Raw genomic sequence first — 25667 nt, 5'->3', positions numbered from 1 at the left:
CTAAAATTCACATATATGCCTAGATTGCGTATATAAGTACAGTTTTCTTTATATCTTGGTGAGTTTTTTGTTTTGTCAAAGCTCCAGTTCACCCATAGTGCGCGATACTAAAAAGCTTTGCTAAAGCTTTTGTACTTGCCGGCAAAGCGAGCTGCCCTTGCCGTCATTGCAGTCTTAGTATTCAGTGAGAACAGTTGTATTCGCTCAGCTTTATCTCAAAAACAAATTCAACAAGTGATTTTTTAAATAGAAAATGGCTAACACACAGTTCTTGACACTCAACAATGGTGAGAAAATGCCAATCATTGGCATTGGCACATGGCAGGTAATCATAAATACAAAAAATATCATTAATGTTATCAATAATTTAGAAATCAATATGCCTTATGCGTGACATGCTAAATACAACTTTACAATATATGTATATTATTTAGTTGGTATGATGAAATTGTTGTTATCAATAATTTAGTAGTTGTTAAGCATATAATTCCCTAAAATCAATATGCTCTATGCGTGTCATGCTAAATATAACTTTACATACATATATTTAATTAGTTAGTTCTTACAAAATGAGAATTTTGGTGTCACGTCATTTGTCTGTTCGCTGGAAGGGGGCTGGGAATGGAATTGAAATGCAGCAGCTGACCGGTTTTCCAGTACTTCAAACAAATCGATCTTCACAATGGGTCGACTTTCTCTAAATATTCAAAGAGTAGACTGATGATTCCACTGTATGCAATTCGAGTGTAATTAAAGACGGGAATAAGAGACGTGATTGTTTGTAATATCATTAAAAAAAAGCGATTGAAAAATATTTAGTTTAGAGAATGCTTGACTATGAGATACTCTGGTTCCTACTTAGTACTTAGATACTTACAATGTGTTCTTAAACTCAATTGTCTAGCATTACAATTGTTTCCTACATTCCAAATTTAGTGTTTATAGCTCTTACAATCTCAGAGATCCGAGATCAGTAATATATGGCTCATTAACTACAAGACTGTCATAACTCTAAAAACGACATTTCGAAAAAAAAAGTTCATTTTAAGTTTTCATTTTTATACTATCTGGCAGTAAAAACAAGAATTCTTTCAACTCTCACATGAAAAATATAGAAGATATCAATATAGAACAGGATTTGAGGTATATTTCGTCATCATTAACTCAAACGTCGTATTTTTGTTCTTTTCAATAAATGTAATAAACCCTCGACATAGTGTATAATAATAAATAATTAAGTAAACCGCATTGTCATCATGATCAACATCATTAACAGGCCTCCGATGAGGAAATCGAAACCGCAATTGATCAAGCTTTGGAGGCGGGTTATAGACACATCGACACGGCGCCAGTTTATGGCAATGAGCAGGCAATTGGACGTGTCCTCAAGCGTTGGCTGGATGCCGGCAAAGTGAAGCGAGAAGAGCTGTTCATTGTGACCAAGCTGCCACCGATTGGTAAGCAGCTGATTTAACCCTCAAAGTAGCATTATTAACCCCTATCCACCCTCAGCTAATCGCCCCCATGAAGTGGAACCAACTATTAAGAAATCATTGGCCGATCTGCAGCTGGACTATGTGGACATGTACCTCATCCATACCCCATTCACAGTGTTTATCAATGAGGATGGCAGCTTTAAGGTGGATGAGGAAGGTCTCATGATCCCCGATGTATCAACCGATCATGCTGCCACTTGGCTGGAGATGGAGAAGCTCGTGGCGAATGGTTTAACCAAGTCCATTGGCATCTCCAACTTCAGCAAGGAGCAAGTGGCGCGTCTCTTGAAGAATTGCAAAATTCCACCAGCAACTAATCAAATTGAACATCATGTTTATTTGCAACAACGGGATCTGGTTGATTTCTGCAAGTCGAAGAACGTGGTTATAACGGCTTATGCTCCTTTGGGCTCCAAGGGAATTGCCAAGTTCAATGCTGGCGCTAATCTTGTACGCGATTTGCCCGATTTAATGGATATTCCCGAGGTGAAGGAGATGGCGGCATCACATGGCAAGACACCTGCCCAGGTGCTGCTCCGTTGGATCATCGAAACTGGCAATGTGGCCATTCCAAAGAGCACAAATCCCGATCGCTTAAAGCAAAATTTCAATGTCTTCGACTTTAAGCTGACGGAGGAGGAAGTGGCCAAGCTATCTGCGCTGGACAAGAACATACGCGTCTGTGACTTTGCCTTTTTCCACGGGTAAAACAACTAAAAAAATAATATATTATATTTTTGATACATTTTACTCTAATTTCTTTCAGTATCGAACGTCATCCCGAGTTCACATTCAAAAATCAATACACCAACTAAGTTGAATACTCTGATATATTTTTATGTAATAAAAGAAATGGAATCAATGTATTTTAACCAGAGATCACAGAGTTTAAAATAATGTTATGTTACCTGAAAAAAAATTATCTGAAGGAATTGGGAAATCTTAGATATATTCTTTTAGATATACTCTTTTATAATTAAACATTTATTTTAACTCATCTTTTTGATCTTATTAAAAAGTAAATATTTAAAAAATAATGTAATTTAAATTTAATTTAAAAAATCTATTTTAAATTAATGCTATAAAAGATATGCTTTGATTTTTAAATAAAAATTTTATTATTTCAACAAAATATATTTTGATCAAAAAGAAAGACCCTTTTTTATTCGAAAGAATTTCAAGATTTTTAGTCTATACGTTTCCCTTTACTTTGAATTTCACGGCAACAGTAATTTTTATATGATTTTCAGCAGAGTAATTTATTCTTTTATATATATGTAATTTCTTTCAGTGTCTAGCATCATCCCATGCTAATATTCAAAAATCAAATACTTCAGTTTTTTTTTATGCAATAAAAGAAAATTAGTAAATTTGTTTCAACTGGTTTTCTTTGTATCCAACGGCTGCAGCATTCTTGTTATGATTTTCAGCACAACAGGTTTTCCCACGCGCTTTTCCTCAAGTCGACTAATCGTAACATCATTTTCGGGTTTTTCTTTCTCAATATATTCATTTTTCTCGCTCAACGAAACAAGTTTTTGACTGCAAATAGAACTTTCCAATTAACTGGGCTCATAGAAAAGCACATATTTTTTTGTTAGTAGGTAAATGACATTTATTTGCAACGGAACTTTAAACTTAAGCTTAAACAAATCACATTTGTAGCGAGCACAAAATAAGGTACGTTCTTGCATTCAAACCGGTTTTGCGGTTTTTAGAGTCAAGCTTTAAACAGAAATTCTTTCATTATATACATAAAAAAAAGTCAAACAGAGTTTTGTGATTAATACTACAACTAAAAAGCTATCTTCGGCTGATCGAAGCGTAAATACCCTTGAAAAGTATGATAAGGACATTAAATGCTAAAGCTTCAAGGATTAAGCTGTTTTTTTAAGCTTTTCAAGAGTATCAAGTCTTATATGATATTAGTTATTTAAGTTGATTAATTTTAATACCGAGATTTCAAGACGGAATCGTATTTTTGTATACTTTAAAATTTAGTACAAAATAGAAACAAAGCGATGCATCAAATATTAATATAAGTAAAACTGGAAACTTAAACTGGATAAACTGTGATGACAATTATTAGTTAGTTCATTAACTTGGCTAATTGATTTGTTAGATTGCATTTCGAGTATAAGAGGAAATTCGTAGTGTTTCAATCTTCCTTAATCCAACTCACGTAGTGCGCGTCTCCTCATCCGAACTGCGCCTGCAAGACATTAAACTTAACAATGAAAACATAATACTTTTAAAAATATTAATACTAATTAAGAAAAAGCATAGTAAATTCTAGAAACAGAAAAACTTACTTAAATCCGTAGGCTGCGGTTTATTTTTGATAAAAGTTTCTTAACTTGCATGCAAACAAATGTAAAACTAACTTGATCTCCAAACATACCTAGGCTCTTGGCTCGTTCTCATGGCCAGGGTGGCCACCTCGAAGAGACCGATGAAGAAGCACAGCATGAGGGGACCAAAGATGGCTCCTTGCCAGCCAATCCAATACATTCCGCCAGCTATCGCCAGACCATTGAGATAGGGGTGTCCGCCACTAAATAAAATAAGAAGTTCCATTGTGATAAGATTATAGCTATAAACAAAATCTTATATAATAATACGCATTTCTCTGCATTTCTATATATACTATTCCAAAGAATTTTCTAGTCCCTAAAATTAATTTCTAATAAAAATAGAAGGTCAATATCCGAAATTACCTGCTTCGACAGGCAAATAAAGTTCGCAACTTTAAGTTCCAATATAATGTAAATTTTAGTAAAATGATCATTTCAATTAATGTCAAACTAATTAGCTGTGACTAAGGAAGCCTTGAATGAAAAGGCCATTAAAAATCTCCCTAATTGTCTTGATATAATTGGAATTTGTAATTACATTTTTCATTAGTTGTTAGATTACGAAATAGCAAATGTGCTTTAATGATTCTAAAAATTATATGCACAGTATTTTCTCTTTAACAATAATAGACTACTAATTGTGATTGAAAGAATTTGACCGGATATTCAAATAATATTACCCCATCTTGTAGATATCGTTAAAAGACTTAACTAAGTTTGTAATTCAAATTGTTTTTATATTAGTTTTTTATATTTTTTATTCAAAATCTCTTATTAATAATATAATTGCACCTTAATTAATAAATTCCATTAGTTATATACATATAAAAATTTTAAAGCATTTAAATAATTTAACACAAATATATTGTGTTTAATATGTTATATTAATATTATTGCTAAGATAGATAGATTTCACTAGGAAATTAAGAATCTTCGGAATTGGCATTCTCTTTTTTGTGCAATATTTTAATGTGCCTTTTTAAATGGAAAACAAGTTTAAAAGCCATTGGACAGTGGACACATTGAAAGGGTCGTTCGTCCGAATGCATCACCTGGTGACCCCTCAGAACATCGGAGGATTTAAATGCCCTCGGACACTGATCACATTTGTAGGGACGCTCGTCAGAATGTTGTGGCAAGTGCTTTTGTAGAGAACTCACTGACACAAATCTCTTGCTGCAAGAGGGACAACCATGAGGTTTAGGATCAACATGCACCCGTTTTATATGCCGCATGAGAAGAAACTCTTTGCCAAAGATTTTTGAGCAATTGGAACACTTGAATTCCGTTTGCTTGTTGTGAACTTTGCCATGTAGTCTCAAATTGACTGCTGTGGCAAAGTATTTAAAGCACTCGGGACATTGAAATGGCTTCTCGCCGTGCACATGGGAAATGTGCCTTGTAAGATCTGTGTTTCGCACAAAGTACATTGGACAATATTGACACTTGTGATCCTGTTTAACTTTATCTACGGATTTGTGAGTCTTAAAGGTCTTGGAGCTCTGTGGCTGTTCGCCAATGTGCAGCCCAATGTGTTTTCTTAAATAAGCATCTTTCCGGAATTTCGCTGAACAAAGATGACATTTAAAGGGACGCTCTTCGCTCTCCTCAAGATTCACTCTACGAGGTTTACTAGGACTCCTTTCGCAGTTTTGTTCTGCTGTTGTTGAGTTTCCCTCACTGTCCTCGTTCTTCAGTTCTTCTTTCATTGCGTCAACTTCACAGATCTCAAAAATATCTTGGTTATCCACAGTATCATCCTGCTCTGCTTTTATGCAAACCTCCTCAAAGGGACTTTCTGTTAGGCACCAATCGCCTGTCGTCAGCTCCTCGATGTTGGGCTTCTGGTCACATTCGCTGAAGAGTTCCCTAAAATATTGCTGACTTTGCTCGCATCTCATTTTGAATTCATATGCACTTTTAGCAGCCAATCTACAGGGTCCACATATGTTTTGAGGCAATGAATCCGATTCCCTGATTTCACAATTCGTACAATATTCCAGCATAACAATAAGAAGTGGCTCATTGTTCGTTGTTTGCTCCCGCTCGGCAAATATATTCTCCAGTGTGGTGCAGTTCATCGTGCAACAACGGCAAACTTCATCCATTTCGTAATTTTTTTATTATTTTATGCAGATTTTTAGAAGAGACCAAACATCTGTTTACATAGTATCGATATACAACAGATGCAACTTATCGAAGTGTATTCTACGTCATATCGATTGCAACTACACTTTTATTTTGAAGGAAGTATCGATAGAAACCATTAAATGCTGGCATGTATCGATGTACTCATTAAAACGACATCGTTATTAACTAAAGACGATATTTATTATGTTACAAAGCCGCAAAAGTTTGAATAACTAAGTAAATGCATTGAAGTATAAGACGAGCTGCTTTTGTTATACAAATCGACTTTTGCTGATAAAAACTTATAGCAACTGTTAAACTTCTCGGCTGCCAACTAATCACAGCACTTAACCTGACTCGTTTATGCTTAATTAAAGCAACAATACCAAACTTTTATTTCTTTAATAATTAAAATATCTCTTGGAGATGATCACTTACCCCTTAAGATCTGCATAGATTGCCGTCTCAAAGGAAGAGGGCACAAAGAACTGTAATAGGAACAGTATCAAGCCTGCATAGAAGCGATCCTGTGCCAGCCACAGCTCCAGAAAAGCAGGCACAGCACACCAATAGCTGCCCAGGAACGGAGCAGCTGCCAGAAGTGCAGCCAATGCCGAGGGCAGGAAGACAATGCGGGCACCAAACACAGTGTGCACCAACCAAGTGAACAAACCCGTAAATGTGGAGCACTTGAACATGGATATCAGCACAACCGTAATGGAATTCTCCAAGGCATCCGCGATCTTTATGCCCGAAGCTGAGTATCCCAAATATTTGGTTATCTGCAAAGGAGCGTACTTCTCCTGGCTGCTGGACAACAGATAGAAGAGCGCTGTGAAGAATACGATCTGGAAATGAAAGGAAAAAGGAAAAAGTTAATAATTATATTTTAAAAATATATTTAACTATTTGTTTATTTAAAATTTTCTGTTTAGTCCATTTACGTTTATGTTTTTAATCATCTTTTTTAATATACTTTATTTATTTTAATTTACTGTTCAGTTTATTGATAAAAATCCGGTTCAAGGTTTGCTAAAATCCTCGATATGTTTTTTCTGAGCCGTTATAAGATAATATTATAAAATTTTCAGTCTTAATTTGTTATATAAAGTGTTATAGAGATTATAAAATTTAGTTGTAGCCGTCTTAACAAATAATTCTGAAATTCTTACCATGTCCAAGATGAATTCAATGCACGCCTGTCCGCCCGACAGCAGCAATGAAAGGATTTCGCCGGCAACGCCCATGATGACGGATAGATTGGTGCGTATGATGTGCCATAAGGATTCGGCGACCTCGAGAATGGTTTGGGTATTGCTCTGAGCCCAGCCAATGATGCCCTGTTTTGCCACTAAAACTAGCTCTTTAAAATGTCCTTGGTTAAAATAAATAATCTTGGGTTAGCAGATGCAACATGTAATGAGTTATTTTGAGAAGACGCATACGGAAAACACTACAGGATGTCAAGGATTAGGCCATAAAGAAGCGATATAAACGGTAAATAGCCAAATCTAAAAGCTATATAAGATTATTAAAAAAAACAACTCAAAACATTGGACAAATGATAAGATAACAAGAAGGATAAATAAAAGTTAAAGTCAGGACTTACCTGGATTATCGACAATCTCGCCAAAGGTGCTCTTTAAAGCATCCGTAGGGACTCGAGGACCATATGAAGTGCCCGCCTTGTTAAAATCTATCCAATATTGTATCAACCTATCCCAGACATCGAGTATTTGCTCCTTGAGCTTGGTGGCATGCACCTTATCCGCATCCACTAGCCAATCATCAATATAGGTCTCAATCTTACGTCGTCCATAATGGTGCGCATTGTCGAGCGCATCATCAATGGACGCCTGTATATTGGCGGGCAGAATATCAATTAGCTCAGGACGATCTGTGATTGTCTTGTTAATTAGATCTTTGCCCAGATATGCGACCTCAATGGTCTCTGAATAGATGTTAACGCAAAAGAAAACACTCAGAAATATGATAATGAGCAGCATGAGTATGATCATGAGTATGGATGTGACAGACTCTACAGATGATTTCAGCGAGTCTCTAACAATACAATTAATCTTATAGTTCAACTCCAATACTCCAGGCAGGCACAGAGGAAGTACCGCCGAATGATGCTCCAGAGCCCAAGTCTAGCAAAAGAGAACAGAGATAAATTTAATAAACAACAAGAATACGAATTTAATGCCAAGGGTCCCCCTTTGAAATTTTGAAAATTTTAAATCTTAAGTTTTTACTTTTAATCAACCTTTTATATCGTAATTAGTCTAAAACAGTACTTTAAATTTAATTCTGAGACGTTCCATTTTTCTGTATAAAATAATGTGAAATTGGACGAAAGTTTTGTCCAAATATTCGTTCAATTTCACATGAATTTTTACAAAAAAATGAAAGATCTCAGAATCAAGTTTAAAGTGTTGTTTTATACTAATTACGATATAAGGAGTTAATTAAAAGTAAAAACTTGAGATTTAAAATTTTGAATTTTCGAAATTTCAAAGGGGGGACCCTTACCATCGATATCGAAAATAATTTAATTTTCTAAATGAACAAAAGTTAAATGCAGAATGAATTTAGAAGCCAAATCATGATCAAAATGACATTCCGCTTGAAAATCGGTTCAGATTTGATCAAGTTATGATAGTTTGAAGTTGGTCAGACTGCGGATCTAGCAACATTACAAGTCAAAATTTTTGTTCAATTTCACATGAATTTTTACAAAAAAATGAAAGGTCCCGGTATCAAGCTTAAAGTGTTGTTTTAAACTAATTACGATATAAGGAGTTAATTAAAAGTGAAAACTTGAGATTTAAAATTTTGAATTTTCGAAATTTCAAAGGGGGGACCCTTACCATCGAAATCGAATCTTGGTCGAAAATAATTTAATTTTCTAAGTGAACAAAATTTAAATGCAGAATGAATTTAGAAGCCAAATCATGATCAAAATGACATTCCGCTTGAAAATCGGTTCAGTTTTGATCAAGTTATGATAGTTTGAAGTTGGTCAGACCGCGGATCTAGCAACTTTACAAGTCAACATTTTTGTTCAATTTCACATGAATTTTTACAAAAAAATGAAAGGTCCCAGTATCAAGTTTAAAGTGTTGTTTTATAATATTTACGATATAAGGAGTTGATTAAAAGTGAAAACTTGAGATTTAAAATTTTGAATTTTCGAAATTTCAAAGGGGGGACCCTTAGCATCGAAATCAACATCTAGTAGAATTTAGAGAAATATATTTTTTTTTAGAATTTTATAAAATTTAAACGCAGAATGAATTGAAATGCCAAATAATGATTAAAATGACATTCCGCTTTAAAATCGGTTCAGTTTTGACCAAGTTATGACAGTTTGAAGTTGGTCAGACTGCGTATTTAGCCACTTTACAAGTCAACATTTTTTTTCAATTTCGCATGACTTTTTACAAAAAAATTAAAGGTCTTAGAATCAAGTTTAAAGTGTTGTTTTATACTAATTACGATATAAGGAGTTGATTTAAAGTGAAAACTTGAGATTTAAAATTTAGAATTTTCGAAATTTCAAAGGGAGGACCCTTACACATTTCATGATAAAATTAAAATACACTCTTATACAATTTAAATTACTTCATACACTCACCCTCAAGGCTTGATAGCCATCGTTAATCTTGCCGCAGACAAACTGGGTAATTCCTGTGTAAGTTCCCACGGTGTACAGCAAATGCAGGAAGATTGGCACAGCCGCCAGTATAAACATCCAAATATTGCGATAGAGAAATGTGCCAAGGCAAGCATAAAACAGCAGCTTGAAGAAAGTATCACTCTGATGTCCTCCTTCGGTATCCTCTGTGGGCTTGGCATCAAATGTATCAGTGGAATCAATGGTGTCACTCAAGGAGATGTCCTCCACATCAGATTGCAATGTTGCCTCGCCTCCAGCTCGACGACAGATGCTGATATTGCTCAGTGATTTCTCAAAGTCATTCTTGTCGAATAACTTTTGCACACGATCGAGAAAGGTGGCGGAATCACTGTCATCGCTTGTCTGCAGATGATACGCTGTGGATACCACCACATAAGCCATGATGAGTAGGAAGACAGGCACCTGAAGAGCGCCTAGAAAGCTGCACAGATAGCCGGCAACGGCGATCCACATGGACTGGCCGGCAACGACGAAATGCGCGCTCTTCTCGGGCGTCCAGAAGAAGTGAACAGATGTCAAATAGATGACGATCAGACCAAGCAGCTATGGAGACAGAATCACTTCTTAAAGTCTTATTATTATATCATTAATTAATGCACTTACCAAATATACATTCAGATAGCCAATGATGCGCACAAAAAGTCCGTGAGAGAAGGTCAGCCAGTGCCAGAGGGCAAGCAAGAAGTCCTTAGGAGCATACAAGACCAGAAGTTTAATGCAGACGGCGACACCGCAGCCGGAGAGCAAAAGCTGCCAATGCTGACACAACCAGTTGATCAATAAACGACCACAATGCTCGGTAGCCTCCAGTGGTGCCAGACAAATCGAGACAAGCACATTTGAATCACGTTCCTCCAGACGCTGAAACCAATTGTTGAGCAACTCCGCGAGCTTCCTTTTAAATGGAAACAAGACAGCGCCCATGAGAAAGGCCCAAAGCAGTGGGCGCACAAAAGGTCCCAGGATGAAGCAGACGGCGACAAAAGCAGCGACGCCTGCTGCGATCAGAAAGTTGTACATTGCCGCACGGAAACTCTCATGATTTTGAGAACGCATGCGGAGCAAACGATTGAGAACGCTGTCAAAGGAGCGATCACGTTTTATGGGTATGGAATCCGAACGGTTCATGGCGATTCACGGTGTAAATATTCCGTTAAATTAGACAAGGAACTGAAATTGCATAAATCAAACATATTAGGTAAATGCGATGACCATGTGGCTGAACACCACGCCCGTATAAGTATTTTTAGTTTATGACGACTTACGGGTTTGTTGGTTTGTTATTGTTTCAATTTCAATCAAAAATTTTATACAGCGCCGGCAACAGCTCCTTTGCATTGCTTGAGCTGGTAGTGAATGGGTGGGTTGAGGACTCCGTTAGTCCGGGAGTTAGACTTCTATAGGATCATTCAAAATCCTCTCTTGAACTTGGCACACATAAACAAAACGCAATCTTGTTTATTTTCATTGCCAAATGACGTCAGCTGACGACTGGGTTGTTTTGTGCCAGCTGCCACAATTACACAGTTATGCAACACTGGAAAGCGTTCAAAAAATAACGCAACGACATGCAAACAGGTTCAAAATTATAAGTACTAAATAAATCACTTTGCAAACTATTTAATCAATTTAATTGTGCGGATATCACATTACAACAGTAGAATTTTGAAGTTTTATTTTACTTAGCAAATTAAAAAAATGCAAACTTGTTTCCATTGCCAATTAACGTCAGCTGATGACGCAGTGTTGTTAAATTCAGCAACTAAGGCACTGTGCAGCACTGATAATCATTCGAAAGAGAAGACGCCAAACATCAAAACGCCATGACGAGTAATAATAAAAGTGATTATAAAATAAATAAATTTGAAAACTGTTTAAACAAAATTTTTATGCAGATATGACGCTACAGCAAGTGCTCGAACTGCGAAAGGCGCAGGAAGATTTGAATACCAGCAAGTCCTTATATTTGGAGTTTTATCGCAAAATGGCTAAACATGCATACAGAACCGATCTCGAGAATTTGGTAATAATAAACAAATTTAAATTTTATTTGTAAGCCATCAAATGATTTTATTATTTGCAGATAAGCGGTGATTTTAATGTAGTATTCGATGAGCTGCACGTACTCAATTTACCTCCGCAATACACTACACAAGATGAATACACATCAATGCTACAGGTAAAACAAACATTTATTAAGTCTTTGGCTTAGTTATTCCATTTAAAATTCAATAAAATAGATGGCGGAACTCTATGAGATGAACAAGTCCTGGCTCTAGGCGTGCTTCGATTTGTTTAAGTTATTATTTAACCAATAGTTATGTAAAATTAAATGAATATGCTTCAAGCAGTCAAAAGAAGGCGAAAGACTCTGAAATTAATCAACATCATCATGGTAAAATTGTGCAGAAGCAGATGCAATTAGAAGGAGAACTTACATTGAACAGCGGGATTATAGGACGCTCTTTGAACATGCTTCCCTTAGTGCGTAGTATAAGCATATACCTTACATCCAACTGGAACAATAAATAATTTAATAGATTGCAAATAAAAATATATATATAAGCCTACATTTTCGATGACTTCATTGAGGACAATGTCATGGAGATGGCCGCGTTGCACGCAGAACACAGACTTACGGCCAAAAGTGCGAACTGTTTCAGTTTGCAGTGCCATATCCCAGCTGTAAAAGATCTTCTCGGAGTGCACCAAATCGAGGGTGGTGCGCAGTATCTTAAAGGCCAAGGCTAGCCATAATAGGCCAGGATACAATATGTGAGTCTGCTGAATTTTGGCAGATCCCTCGCCCACTGTCAGAACAAAGCCATAGTAAATAAACGCCAAGCCGGCTAGCAATAAAAATCGTTTCAGCTGCCCCTTGCATTGTTTTTTATGCACACGATTTAGCAGTTGCATCCGCACAACATTGTCGCCGTACTTCTGTATATTCAGTTCCAAATCTTCCACTGAGCTGCCGCTGTACTTGGCCGGAATGCTAAAATATTTGTGTGTCTTCGGTTCCATTGGCAAGAATATTTAATAAACAAATTAATAATAGAGTTGCCGAGCCGCTCAGACTAAGTGGTGGTGGTCGGTCGAATCATTTACCTTTAAATCGAAACGGTGTGACAACCTTGAATCCAAGAAAACGGCTTGGCGGGCGTTACTCTATTCCAATTTTTTTAAAACCTATTTCATACCAACCATACTTTAATCCGAACTTTGGTGGTCGGACAATAACTGTTTCTAATGGTCACACATTTATTTACATTTGCACATCCAAAAGATTTATATAACATAAATAAAATCGATTTCAGAGATTATAAATAAAACTCTGCCTAAATTTTTAAAATTCTAGCTTTAAAATTTAGAAAAATGCTTAGAAAGATCCTATTTTAAAAAAGGGGCTAAAATTAAAAATGATCCAGATTTTTGTGAAGATTGCCAGACGTAAAAATAAACGAAAACTTTTTTCTGCCACGTGGCAACGTCTTGTCAAACAATATGGCGTCAGCACAGCACAAAATCGTCGTCGTCTCGGTTGGAACAGCGTCCGTTCCGCGAAAAATTGTAAAATAAAAAGTAAACCGTAAATATATGGTAAATAAAGTGTTGGAAACAGTAAATATGCGCAAACGCAAATTGTATATACTTTAAACAAATGTGAAAAGGCGCAGCCGACAGCAAAAACAAGGAATTGCAACGTGAGTGCATACATTTTTTGGTACAAGATTCAATATTACCCCTCGCGCTCTCTCTACACCTCTGTTGCCCTCTTGCGGCTTCTGTGTTGTCTGAGCGTGTGTTAGTGTGTGTGAGTGTGAGTGTCCGTTTAGGTGTGCATGTGAATTTTCGCGTGTAACTACACTTGATTCTGATGGACTCCTAAGGTACTAGTGTCTAATGTGTTTATCGTAAAACATCAAACATTCTTTGAAGCTGATAAATATAATCCGGCTGCTGTGTGAACATTGCATATTTTGAGGTAAATTGTTTTCATTTATGGACTCGTACTCGTACTTTATGCAACAAACGTTCGTCGTGTTGAGTTTTTGGTTCTTCTATTTTGTAGTGTGTTGAATTTGGACATTGCCGCTGTTACATGTGGTGGATTTTGCGCTCGCGTACTTTTGTTTCAGTGTGTACGTGATGTCTCTGTGTGGCTGCGTGGTGTGTACCCATTGTTTTTATACATCTTGTGTGCGTTTAATTAAATTGAAAACGTTTACAACAAATGCGAAAAAGTCAGCAAATAAATTCGTGTTTCGTGTTATTACCGAAAATCAAAACAATATCGGTGAATAATAATAATACATGCGTCATTTAAATTTGACCGAGACTGTGTGCGTGAGTGTGTGTGTAAAAATTGCGAGTGTAGACGGCATTTTTCTTTTAACATGCTCTTTGCCAGAGATATACGCTGCAATTTTTTGCAATTCTGTTTTGTGCTTGTCATTCGCAATAATTTTATTGAATGAAAGCAAAAGAAACAGCTCGAAAAGCGATGTACTCACTAGATGTTCTGTGAGTGTGTGTGTGTGTATTTTGCACATTTGTTTAAAGGAAACTGAATGTCAAAAGCGAAATTTTTAGTTGCAATTGCAGCTTAAGTTTTAAAATTACCATAAACGGGACATTCCCAAGCGTATATTTATGCATGCATGTTGATGTATTGTTTTGCCCACTCCACAAAAATATATATGCATATGTATGTGTATATGTATACATATGCGCGCGTATTCTGCATATTGCGAACAAGATACGACGCGTTCATTTTCTTGCAGCTTTTACTGTCCATTCATTGTGTGAGATCCATCACACTTACACACACACAGCAGCAGGAGAATCATGGCGTATTGTCATTGTCCTGTATACACTTTGGCATTCCTTTTTGGCTTATTTTCCTGTTTCGATTGCGCATACATACCAACGTAAACGTATGCGCCTCCAGCCTCGCCCCTTTTTTATTATTTTTTTTTTTTGTGTCACTTGCAGGCAATGTCGATATTATTCATTTGACTTTACTTCCATTGTTTGCTTTTTTTTTTTGACAGCACCCTCCCGCTCCCTCTCCCATTCCTCCTCTCCTCTCTCCAATTCGTCTTTAACTTTTGACGTCTGTTGCTGAGCGACAGAGTTGCGTTTTTTCTTATTCTCTTTTCCTTTATTTCTTTTATGTTATGATGACTGTGGCAATTATCAAATTTTTGGACAATTGCAAATTGGGTGTTTATCGATGATCTTATTCTTGGCAAAAACTTAGATTATCCCTTTTATTCAGTTCAAAGACAATTTGTAGATTGCGTAAATGAAATGCTTCCCAATGTCAGCATTTGTTTTTAATTGCTGCTTTTGTTTTGATACACCTTCGCGAGAGCCTCTCCCTCGTTCGGTTAGATTACTGAGCGCCTTATCAGTGGGAGCCCTTTATGTGAAATGTCAAGTTATTCTAAGTACATACATACACACATGCAAAATATATACAGCAAGTCTCAGCTTATTTGACCCACTGTTACATATTACAAATTTTTAATTAATTTTTATTTTAATGAGAAGGCGATTTAATTTAATATTAAACTTGCTCTTAAAAGCATAGACAGGCTTAATATACTGTTGTTTAAAAATGAAGTGGGTCAACAAACCTGTGGGCCACTGTACAATTGAACTACGTATTTGCTTTTGATTTTTTTTTTAAATTCATAATAAGCTGAGAACCACTGTATAAACAGATTTGCATATTTGTATAATACATTTAAAAAGCTTAACACGCATTTCAGGCGTTGATTGGCGCCACTGTCAATCTAAATATTAAGATTCAACTTTTCCTATCGTTTCCTCTATCGATGACGTAGACCTTGTCTCTATATTTTCTTCTAGTATGAGCTAAATATCTTTTCTGTTTACACACTTTTTTACACTTGCTCATTGATTTTTGTTGCCTTGTGCGTACGGCAACAGTGCTTGTGTGTGTGTGTGTGTGTGTGTGTGTGTGATAATCTAATCTTGTCAAAGTGAATTGCCCCCGCTTGCCGGTCGCCACCCACTAGCTACATACGAATCTATGTATGTGTATGTACTTGCACTCTCTCGCACTCTCTTTCGCTTGTTCTGGCCACTCTACTCATTTTGTTTGTTTTTGTCGCGCGCGTGTTTGCATTCGCCGTCGTTGTGGGTCGCTTTAGCGAAAGCGCGATAATATACATAGTTTGCAATGTGTGTAGACATCAGGAAAAAAAAGTTACTCACACACACACAAATTAAAACAGAAAAAAATGTAGTGCGTTGTGGAGAGATTTGGAAAACGTTTGTTTTTTCTTTGCTGTATGTTTGTAAACAGTCTGGGCAAGAGCAATTTTTGGCATTTGTCTTTGCAAATAGTTCGTGCACACATACACACACATTCGAACATAATATCTATATCAAAATCAAACGTAGCTTTCACATTTTCATTCATTGTGCGATGTTTGCAGTTTTTGTTTTGATACGCATTTATCGCTATCGTAGCTGTCTCGTATCTTCGTACATTTTCGTTAAAAATTGCTTCCATGTATGTTAACATGTGTAGAGTGTGTATGAAAAAGATGGAATAAACTCATTCATACATGATGCAAAGACAGTGTTGTAAAACTTAATTAACAAAGTGAACTTAATTTAATGTGAACGAAGAAAGAACTAGTTAACAAGTGTGCTTAGTTTAAAATAATAAATATAAATATGTGAATAATTACAACTTGTATTTATGTTATTTTGTATTGCAGTTTTGCAGTGTGCAGATAAAATATCACAACGTAAGAATATAACATGGATATGCAAGTGCAGGGTAGAGATTAGTCGAATACTTTGAATTTAAAATTCAATATCCTAATTTAATTGTAATTAGTCTAGTAGACTAGCCCCCAAGCGCGGCTACAAGCCACAACCGCAAGAAGCACGTGAGACTTAGAAAACACGATCTTTGTGCATAAAATATAATAATTTCAAATAAAAGAAGAAAAAACTACAAGAAGAGGACTTGTTAATTAAAAACCAAAACCATGACGACTGACACCCGCCGACGTGTTAAGCTCTATGCACTGAATGCAGAACGGCAATGGGATGATCGTGGCACTGGCCACGTCTCTTCCACTTATGTGGAGCGTCTCAAGGGCACATCTTTGCTGGTGCGCGCCGAATCGGATGGTTCCTTGCTGTTGGAGAGTAAAATACAACCGGATACGGCCTATCAAAAGCAGCAGGATACGTTAATTGTCTGGTCGGAGGGCGATAATTTTGATCTGGCTCTGAGTTTTCAGGAGAAGGCTGGTTGTGACGAAATCTGGGAAAAGATATGCCAGGTTTGTATAATTATCACTGATCGAGATCGGTGGCGACTATCAATTTATATGCTTAATTTATATCTCAAGGTGCAAGGCAAAGATCCTTCGGTGGAAATCACACAGGATATTGTCGAGGAATCGGAGGATGAACGCTTTGAGGATATGTCAGATACGGCGCCACCGATTGAATTGCCGCCGTGTGAATTATCACGGCTCGAGGACATCTCCGAAACAATACAGAGTTGTTTATCGACGCCGTTGCGCAAGGAAAAGCTATCGATGGCCCTGGAGTCGGAGAACTACATCAAGAAGCTTCTAAATCTATTTCACGTTTGTGAGGATCTCGACAACACTGAGGGACTTCATCATCTATTTGAGATCTTCAAAAATATATTCTTGCTTAATAAGAACGCTCTGTTCGAGATTATGTTTGCCGATGATACCATCTTTGATGTGGTCGGCTGCCTGGAGTATGATCCCAGTGTGGCTCAGCCAAAGAAGCATCGACAATATCTAAAGCAGTGGGCCAAATTTCGTGAAGCGGTTCCCATCAAAAATCAGGATCTATTGGCCAAGATCCATCAAACGTTTCGTGTGCAATACATACAGGATATAATATTGCCAACGCCGTCGGTATTTGTCGAGGATAACATGCTAAACACATTATCCAGTTTTATATTCTTCAACAAAGTTGAGATTGTCACACTTATCCAGGAGGATGAACGTTTTCTGCTCGATGTCTTCACCCTGCTCACAGATCCAGCAACTGGCGACATTAAACGTCGTGATATTGTTCTGTTTCTCAAAGAGTTTTGCAATTTTGCACAAAATCTGCAGCCACAGGGCAAGGATTCGTTTTATAAAACCCTCACCTGCCTGGGCATTTTGCAGGCTCTTGAGCTGACGCTGGTTATGAACGACAACAAAACCAAGTCGGCATCCATAGACATTCTCACGGCCATCGTGGAATTCTCGCCGCTTGTGGTGCGCAACTATACTCTAAATCAGGTCAATCGACCAGAAGGCGTAAGTTTATACATCAAATATATGTTTCTAAAGTCTTATGTATTGTATTTTTTGTTTCGTATTTAGGAGCGTATGTTGCTGAATATTGCCATTGAACAAATGTTGAACGATTCGGAGCCAGAGCTAGGAATTGCAGTACAGTTGATGGGCATTATCAAGATCTTGTTAGAGCCCGAAAACATGTTGACTGAGAAGGGCGACTTTTTGAACTTCTTTTACAAGTATAGCGTACAAACGCTAGTTGGTAAGTACATTTCAATATTTACAATTTAAATAAATTAATTCAGTTAAAAATATATTTCTTTCAATAGCTCCTTTGATGCTCAACACGATGGGCGATCGTCCTCAGAACGAGGATTACCAGACTGCACAGCTGCTCGGCATTGTGCTGGACATTTTGTCATTTTGCGTTGAACATCATAGCTATCATATTAAGAATTTCTTGTTGCAAAAAGATCTCCTCAAACGAATTCTTGTGCTCATGAAGAGCACACACACGTTCCTTGTACTTGGCGCTCTGCGACTTTTGCGCAAGATAATTGCACTTAAAGATGAGTTCTACAACAGGTGAGAAAAAGCTATTAATTCAAATATAATTAAATTATTTTTATTTGTTTCCGACCACTTATTACTCAAATAAATATAAGAGAAACATTGACTATTTTAATCAGAACATCAAACCGAAAGAGATATAGATTTCGTTTTCGATTCAAATTCGTCCGGGAACAAGTGTTTGAGTAAACGGCTCTTTTTCAGTTTTGAAAACATTTTAAAATAATTAAATGTTCTTTTATACTAATTACGATACAAAGGGTTAATTAAAGTGAAAGACTGAGATTTAAAATGTTCAATATTAATATTCTAAAGGGGGATTCTACTTTAAATTTAAAACCAGAATCTATTTTATTTTTTAAATTTAAAACAAACTTTAATTTTTTTGAACTTCTTAGTCCATTATCAGTTTTTGATTATCTAATATTGTACAAACTTCATATGTGTCTAAATATTTTAATTAATTTGAATCATTTACAATCAAATTTTTAGGCACATTGTCAAATGCAATCTGTTTGCGCCTGTTGTGGATGCCTTTATTCGTAATAATGGTCGCTATAATCTATTGGAATCGGCTATATTGGAATTATTCGAGTTTATAAAAATTGAAGATATACGCACATTGTGTGTATACTTTGTGGAAAATTTCAGCAAGATATTTGATGAAATCGAATATGTGCAAACGTTTAAATACCTAAAGAATCGATATGATCAATATCAGGATCGGCTCAAGGATCGCGACAAGATGGAGAATCGCACTGATGGGTAATTATAACAAATTTCTATGCAATTATAGAGTCGCCAAATTAAAGCTATCTTAATTTTTTTTTTTATTAGAAGTCTACCCATAATTCGCAGTGGAGGACGCTTTCGTCGCGACCAGCGTCAAATGGAGGAGGAGGAGGAGATGTGGTTCAATGAGGAAGATGATTTCTCCGAGGAAATTGATAGCTATAACAATGTCATGAAATGTAAGTTCTTTATTATTCTTAACACTACAAAGTTTATGTACATCTTCTAAGTTTTTAAAAATAATTGTACATTACGAGATGTATGTTTGTTTACCTTGCAAATTAAAAAGCTATAAAAGTAGTAATGTAAAAATACATCGAAACATGGATGAATCGATTTTTGCGAAAGGGGTTTTTAACTATTTAAATTGGAATTTTAAATTTATAAATCGATGTGAATTAATCTATTTTAATGAAATATCGGTCTCTTTGTCATTTAAGAGTTCTTGTTTTGCTTTCTTTATTTTTGTCTGTTGTAAAAATGTAATTTAACAAAGACAAACTAAAAAACTAATTAGTCCATTAAAAAAAATATGTACATTTATTGGGGTTTGTACATGTTATAAATAGATATTTTTTTAAATTACGAAAAAGATAACGTTATAAAACTTTGTAGTGGAGAGAGGGTACTTGTTGCATGCCTCTCTGAGCTGGAATTAACAAGTTGTTGCCTCATTCACAGCAGTCAGCGAAAAGAATGGCCCGCAGCAAACACAAAATGCGACGCAGCAACAGAAATCATCGCCGCCGCACAGCACGTCACCGCACAGTGGTGGTTTGTTGGGCAATTTGAATGCCACAGCGACTGCAACAGGAACAGCAACTGCAACTGCCACAGCCACTGCCACTTCAGTATCAACGCCGGCGGCAAGTGGCAGCAGTAGCCCGGAAACGGCGACGACGAGCAGTGCCGATGAGCAGGCTCAGGCTGCCGTGCAATTGGCAGCGGCTGCTAATATTGCCCTGCAACAGCAACAGCATTCATTCCAGCAACAACAACAGCAGCAGCAACAGCATACGTTGTCCCTGAATAGCACACTTGTGGCAGCGGCTGCTGCTGCTGCCGTAGCATCCACATCGAATGCGGCCGCTGCGGCGCAACTAGTAGAAAGCCAACAGCAACAACAACTGCAACAACAACAGCAGCAGCAACAACAACAGCCTGAAATTGCAGAGCTGCAACAACAATTAAACGCTGTTGTGCCACAAAATCAAGAATTGCTACTGTCAGCTGCAAATAGCGCGTCATCATCGTCCTCTTCATCATCATCATCATCATCGTCGTCATCATCCACGTCATCGTCACTGGAAGCATCCAACTCATCGTCATCATCATCATCGACGCTGTGCGACTCGGCGACAGTTGCTGCCGTGGCAGCATCACAATTTCTAACAACGATTGCAACGGCCATGGCTGCCTCAGTTACGGCGGCAGCCAGCACGCCCAGTCTTGCGTCCGCTGTGGCCATCAACAAAGACAGCGCCGACAGTGAGCCACAAACACAGCAGACGTCACCCGCCACAGATGTCAACGATTCGCAGCTGAAACTAGACGGGGACAAGACAGCGCCTAGCGCCGAGTTGCCAACGGGCGGCGATGCGGACAAGATGACCAAAAAGGTAATACATCAAAATTGATTAAAGATAAGACATAAGAGTTATCAATGGAAATAATCAAGCGAAAATTGCAGATAATCTGTTTAAATGTGCGTATCTTGGAGAAGAATAAATTTTTATTTTCCATTAAAAAATCTTATAAAACTAACAATTTTAATTAATTTCAATTTTTTTACTATTAAACTGAAAATTTTGTTTGTATAAAAGTTATATTTTTAATAAGTTATAATAATTTATACTTCATAATTTGAATTTTAAAAATTAATTTGAGAAGCATAATACTTATAACTACCTCTATTAAAATTCGCAGGGACTGGTGGACTATGAAAGCGATTCTGGCGAGGATGATTATGAGGAGGATGAGGACTCGGATGGCCCCCAAGCACAAAAGCGAGCGCGTATTGTATAGTAAGGGGGCACATTAAAGCACAGCGGCATCAATTATAAAATAGTACATACACACACACACCCCATATATATATACACTACACACCCACGAATGTAAGGGTTGATCAGTGGGCGCAACAACAGCAACATCAGTAACAACAACAACAGATACAATAATTATAATAAACACAGCAGACAGCGGACAAAAAGAACAACATTCAAACCAATTAATCAGCCCGTTATTAAATCGGGACACTCGGCGGATGACAAGGAGGTGTAGGGAGATAAGAGGAGGGCAGTAGATCCTCAACAGATCCTCGCCTCGAGAAGCGCTTATGTTAAGAAGAACAAGCAAAAATCATAAATTTAAATTTTAGTCTAAAAACATTTATTTTAAAGAAACTAAAAACAAAAGTAAAACAAGAAATTATAAAATCTTACTTTACTAAATTAAAACGAAAAAAACAAAAAAAATATATATATAAATATAAAATATATATATATTAAAAATGAATATAACTTATAGGGTATAAATAATAATATTATGTGCACACACACACACACACACAATTCTTGATCCACAGCAACAACAATTTCACATTTTAATTGCATTTGTTGTGTGCGTTGTGTTTGCAAGTGCTTAAAAACATAAGAAAGAAACCAAAATAAATAAATAATATTACATATATAAATATAGCAGTTAAATAACATCAGCAACAACAACAGCGAATGACGATTGTGGTTAAAAGAGAGTGTTTATTGTCCGTGTTTATATAGACCGGTGCTTATGTTGCACTAAAAACGCTCGCTCATCAAAACTCACAGGGAACCCCCTCAAAAAAATAAAGCTTGTTAAGTTGGCCAAATGCGATGATAACAATAATGTTGCCAACATTTCGCTTGTGCAATATTTCATTTTATTTTTGTGTGTATTTAAAAGGCAATTGTTAATGCTACAACAAATTCAATCAACAACTCAACAAAATATATATGGGCACTTCCACAGCCCCAAAATGTGACAAAACCAAAAAAAAAGGTATAATTTTTAAAAAATATGCATTTCGGTATTTTCATTTTATTTGGCTAATAATATATGTGTAAATTGTTTGAAAAGGTAACTTAAACTCGATTCCGGAAAAAAATTTGATATGATGTGAATTTTAAATCAATTTTAAGTTTTTGGTCGCACTGCACCTTTCTGTGCAAATGCCCATATACTTATAGTTTTTCCAAAATATTTATTTGTTGTTAATATAAAGCTTTTTTCTGTTTTCAAATATAGGCAAATAAAATTGTACAAAATGCACAATTGCTTTCAAAATAGACACATCAATAACTATTTATCCATTATGTTGGCCAATTGAACAAACTTTGTTTTGAATTACATTCAGAGTTCTTAGCCATATGTAAAATTCCCTCAACATGAAGTAAAGCGTAATAAACCTTGTATATAATTTAGAGTTATCCCCAATATCGATTTACATGCTATACAACATAAAGATGATAAAGCTGATAAACTGGCATAACACAGTTGATAATAATTGAGTAAAATACAGAGCGAGGAATTTGTATAAATAGGGGGGTTTTTTCTAGACCTAATCAACAACTTGTCCTTACGAAACTAAGCAGCATATTTACATTTTATAAAAATAAAAAGAAGTAAAAATTTAATGTTGCGCTTCACACACACACACAGATCATTAAAAAAATAAAATAAAACTAATAATGATAATTACAATTACAAATAGATTGTAAAGGGTTTAACAATGTACGCATAAAGCAAAACAAAAAGATAAATAAGAAAAACCAGAAAAGTCTTCTTGCGTTTTCCATGTAAGTTTTTTTTCAAATGTTTAAATTAAATTATTTTTAATATGAAATAATGTAGTTAATGAAACAAGCGCCACACCAACAACGACAACAACAACAGCATCAGCAACAACAACCACAACAATATCCACAATCTACAACTAGAAAACACAATAAAGTTATTTGTTAATAATCAAACGTATATGCCATGTGCAAGGTGTGCGTGCATCTTTATAAACAATATACTTATATTAATATATTTATTATTTATGATTTCGTGTTTTTTTTTGTTCTTTCGATCAAAATGGTTTCCCTCTTGGAGCAGCCTGTCCGTAACCCCAATATTAAATATAAAAACAAAAACAAATATATATATCCTTCCATGTTGTTGTTTTTGTTTGATTAATTAAACTGCAACAATAAAAAAAATAAAATAAAATGAAATTTGCATAATAGAAGATGAAAACTATAGTTTATACATAGTATTTATATATAAACGAAATGTGTATTGTATATGATATGCTGTCTAATCCCCTTATCCTAACACACACACATTCACTCACTCACATACACACATACGATACCTAACATACATATATATACATCTATATATACATATATATATATAAATATATATATATATATAATTTGAACATCTCTATATTATGATTGAGTAAATTAAATCATAGTTTTTAATAGTTTTTAAACAAAAACATAAATTGCAAAATTTTCAAGTGTTTTTACTTTAACTCGGAGTGTACTACATTGTATACCCCTTAGTTATGATGGTGGGGGAGGTTAGTTGGGGTGTTGTCCCGGTTACCAAGGCAACCATTTCAAGGACCAAACACAAAATTCAAAGCTGACGACATTTCGAGCTGCTCCAAATTTAGTAAAGTTCAAGTGGCTATTTATTATTGTGAAAAAATGTCTTCTGAGGATTCTTGGGTCTTTGATTCCCTGGTCTGCTTTTTGCATGGACCCGTCTGGAATGCGCCACTTCAAACGTTTATCGAGCAAAAGTCCTTGGGTAAGGATTTGTTTTGTTAGTTGCCATTGCCACGTCATCAAATATAAAAATATGTATATGCTTTTCAGTCTTTGATCCGAATCTGCAGATGGATGAGAACAATCCGGATATACGACAGATACATGAGGAATATAAGAATTTAGTGGATTTTATGTTGGGTAGTTTTATGGAGGAGATGCATATTACGCCGGAGCAGTTTGAGCTGGCGTGCTTGGAGGGACGACAGCAAGGGCAGGGCGAGAATCCATTTCAGTTTCATCAGGTTCTTTTTCAGCAGGTGAAGTCGTCGCTGATATTTGCAAATATCCAACATAGATTAAGTAATGTACACTTTTTAGATCTGGGCTGCAAATGATTTGAAGATCTTTATTCGCATGATGACGCAGCGCAATGTGGAGCTGCAGCTGCAGGCGCTGGATCTCATAGAGAAGCATCAATTGGCGCAAAGTCTCTCAGTGGAAGCGGCAGATGAGAATGCAACAGAGGAGGAACTGGGGTTGGTTTAAAAACACAAAGCATATTTCCTTGTAACATTTACCACAATGACCTTTTCTGATACTCCAATAAATCCTTTACAGCATTGCTGTTTCCGAGGTGGATGTGGAGAAACTTATAGCCAAAACCGTCGCGGATGATCTAGAAAGTCCAGAGGCGGCTTTGACACCCGAACAGGATACCAATCTTGATTTGGTCAATGATAAATTTCAGCGCTTGAATCTCTTCTTCGAGCAGGAGGACAAAGTGGATCCCAACGATGTTGTCTCAAGGCAGGAGTATCTTCGACAGCAACGTGACAAGATTGTTGAGATCAAGAAGCAAACACGTGCCAAGCAGTTGCAGGACACTGTGGCACGCAGCACACCACAAGGGGCACGTCCCAGCTCCGCTCAAGTGGCGCAACAGCTGCTCGAGAATGGTGAGTTGACAATGCCACCGCCGCCAGCGGATGAGGCCGAAAATGCGGCTCTTCAGCTGCGACGCACGTTGGCTAAGAGATTGCGCAATGAGGTTGTGGAACATAATTAAAATCTGGTCGGGAGCACCACCCAAAATTGAAAAAAAATCCATATAAAATATTTTAAAATGGGGTATCCAGTTGGAGGAAAAACTATTATTTTTAATTTTTTTTTAAATTAATTATTACTCAACTTTTTTATCTTAATAAAAAGTTCTGAAATAATAACAAAATTTCAATTTTTATTTAGTAAAAATCTGAAATAATATAATAATTAACTTTTAGTTTGAATAAAACACAATAATTCTTCAATAAAATTTGAATTCTATAAAATAAAAATTATTATACATTTTTTTTAAATAAACATTTGAAAATTCAAGAGATATATCAAGAGTTAGGTCTCGAATAGCAAGAAACAAAGAATATCAAGGCTGCCACAGAAAGCGAAACCACCTGAAAATCTCCCAAAACTTTATACATTTTTAGGAGATTTTTGGTTGGTTT

At 36.2% G+C, this 25667-nt stretch overlaps 6 protein-coding genes across 16 annotated transcripts; 4 read left to right on the top strand and 2 right to left on the bottom strand.

Moving 5' to 3' along the window:
• Positions 1-165: 165 nt before the first annotated feature.
• On the top strand, positions 166-2373 carry LOC117792896 (aldo-keto reductase family 4 member C10). Its single transcript, XM_034633205.1, has 4 exons — positions 166-325; positions 1277-1457; positions 1513-2200; positions 2263-2373. The coding sequence occupies exons 1-4, from the start codon at positions 254-256 to the stop codon at positions 2309-2311; spliced, it is 990 nt and encodes a 329-aa protein (XP_034489096.1). The 5' UTR covers positions 166-253; the 3' UTR covers positions 2312-2373.
• Positions 2374-2659: 286 nt separating this feature from the next.
• LOC117790284 (transmembrane protein 245) lies at positions 2660-11182 on the bottom strand. 7 transcript variants are annotated; one of them, XM_034629678.1, is made up of 9 exons: positions 10946-11182; positions 10284-10850; positions 9618-10223; positions 7590-8130; positions 7153-7355; positions 6419-6828; positions 3898-4050; positions 3679-3708; positions 2660-3038 (listed from the first exon to the last, which is right to left on the bottom strand). In XM_034629678.1, the coding sequence occupies exons 2-9, from the start codon at positions 10806-10808 to the stop codon at positions 2873-2875; spliced, it is 2634 nt and encodes an 877-aa protein (XP_034485569.1). In that variant the 5' UTR covers positions 10809-10850; positions 10946-11182; the 3' UTR covers positions 2660-2872. The 7 variants fall into 7 exon arrangements, 6 of the variants coding, with proteins under 6 accessions (XP_034485569.1, XP_034485570.1, XP_034485571.1 ...); XM_034629679.1 differs by having other exon boundaries at positions 7153-7343; positions 10946-11181; XM_034629680.1 differs by having other exon boundaries at positions 7153-7331; positions 10946-11181.
• Positions 11183-11475: 293 nt separating this feature from the next.
• Positions 11476-12250, top strand: LOC117790287. 2 transcript variants are annotated; one of them, XM_034629687.1, is made up of 4 exons: positions 11476-11510; positions 11576-11703; positions 11764-11859; positions 11921-12250. In XM_034629687.1, exons 1-4 carry the CDS (start codon positions 11504-11506, stop codon positions 11957-11959), a joined length of 270 nt encoding a protein of 89 aa, XP_034485578.1. In that variant the 5' UTR covers positions 11476-11503; the 3' UTR covers positions 11960-12250. The 2 variants fall into 2 exon arrangements, with proteins under 2 accessions (XP_034485578.1, XP_034485577.1); XM_034629686.1 differs by having other exon boundaries at positions 11489-11522.
• Positions 11855-12721, bottom strand: LOC117790286. The gene is made up of 3 exons (XM_034629684.1): positions 12252-12721; positions 12119-12196; positions 11855-12051 (listed from the first exon to the last, which is right to left on the bottom strand). The coding sequence occupies exons 1-3, from the start codon at positions 12702-12704 to the stop codon at positions 11956-11958; spliced, it is 627 nt and encodes a 208-aa protein (XP_034485575.1). The 5' UTR covers positions 12705-12721; the 3' UTR covers positions 11855-11955.
• Positions 12722-13167: 446 nt separating this feature from the next.
• Positions 13168-21772, top strand: LOC117789680 (serine/threonine-protein phosphatase 4 regulatory subunit 3). Of its 4 annotated transcripts, none has more exons than XM_034628766.1 (9): positions 13168-13384; positions 16439-17014; positions 17084-18022; positions 18089-18266; positions 18334-18589; positions 19067-19339; positions 19412-19545; positions 20051-20985; positions 21293-21772. In XM_034628766.1, the coding sequence occupies exons 2-9, from the start codon at positions 16715-16717 to the stop codon at positions 21389-21391; spliced, it is 3114 nt and encodes a 1037-aa protein (XP_034484657.1). In that variant the 5' UTR covers positions 13168-13384; positions 16439-16714; the 3' UTR covers positions 21392-21772. The 4 variants fall into 4 exon arrangements, with proteins under 4 accessions (XP_034484657.1, XP_034484654.1, XP_034484655.1 ...); XM_034628763.1 differs by having other exon boundaries at positions 20048-20985; XM_034628764.1 differs by lacking the exon at positions 13168-13384 and adding an exon at positions 13782-13850 and having other exon boundaries at positions 20048-20985.
• An 860-nt stretch (positions 21773-22632) lies between these two features.
• On the top strand, positions 22633-25260 carry LOC117789681 (cilia- and flagella-associated protein 36). Its single transcript, XM_034628768.1, has 4 exons — positions 22633-24208; positions 24277-24485; positions 24547-24704; positions 24787-25260. Exons 1-4 carry the CDS (start codon positions 24106-24108, stop codon positions 25232-25234), a joined length of 918 nt encoding a protein of 305 aa, XP_034484659.1. The 5' UTR covers positions 22633-24105; the 3' UTR covers positions 25235-25260.
• The last annotated feature ends 407 nt before the right edge of the window (positions 25261-25667 follow it).

This window comes from Drosophila innubila, assembly GCF_004354385.1.
Source record: "Drosophila innubila isolate TH190305 chromosome 3R unlocalized genomic scaffold, UK_Dinn_1.0 2_E_3R, whole genome shotgun sequence".
NCBI classification, from domain to species: Eukaryota; Metazoa; Arthropoda; class Insecta; order Diptera; family Drosophilidae; genus Drosophila; species Drosophila innubila.
The sequence above is the reverse complement of the archived record's forward strand: the minus strand, read 5'-3'. Positions and strand labels throughout refer to the sequence as shown.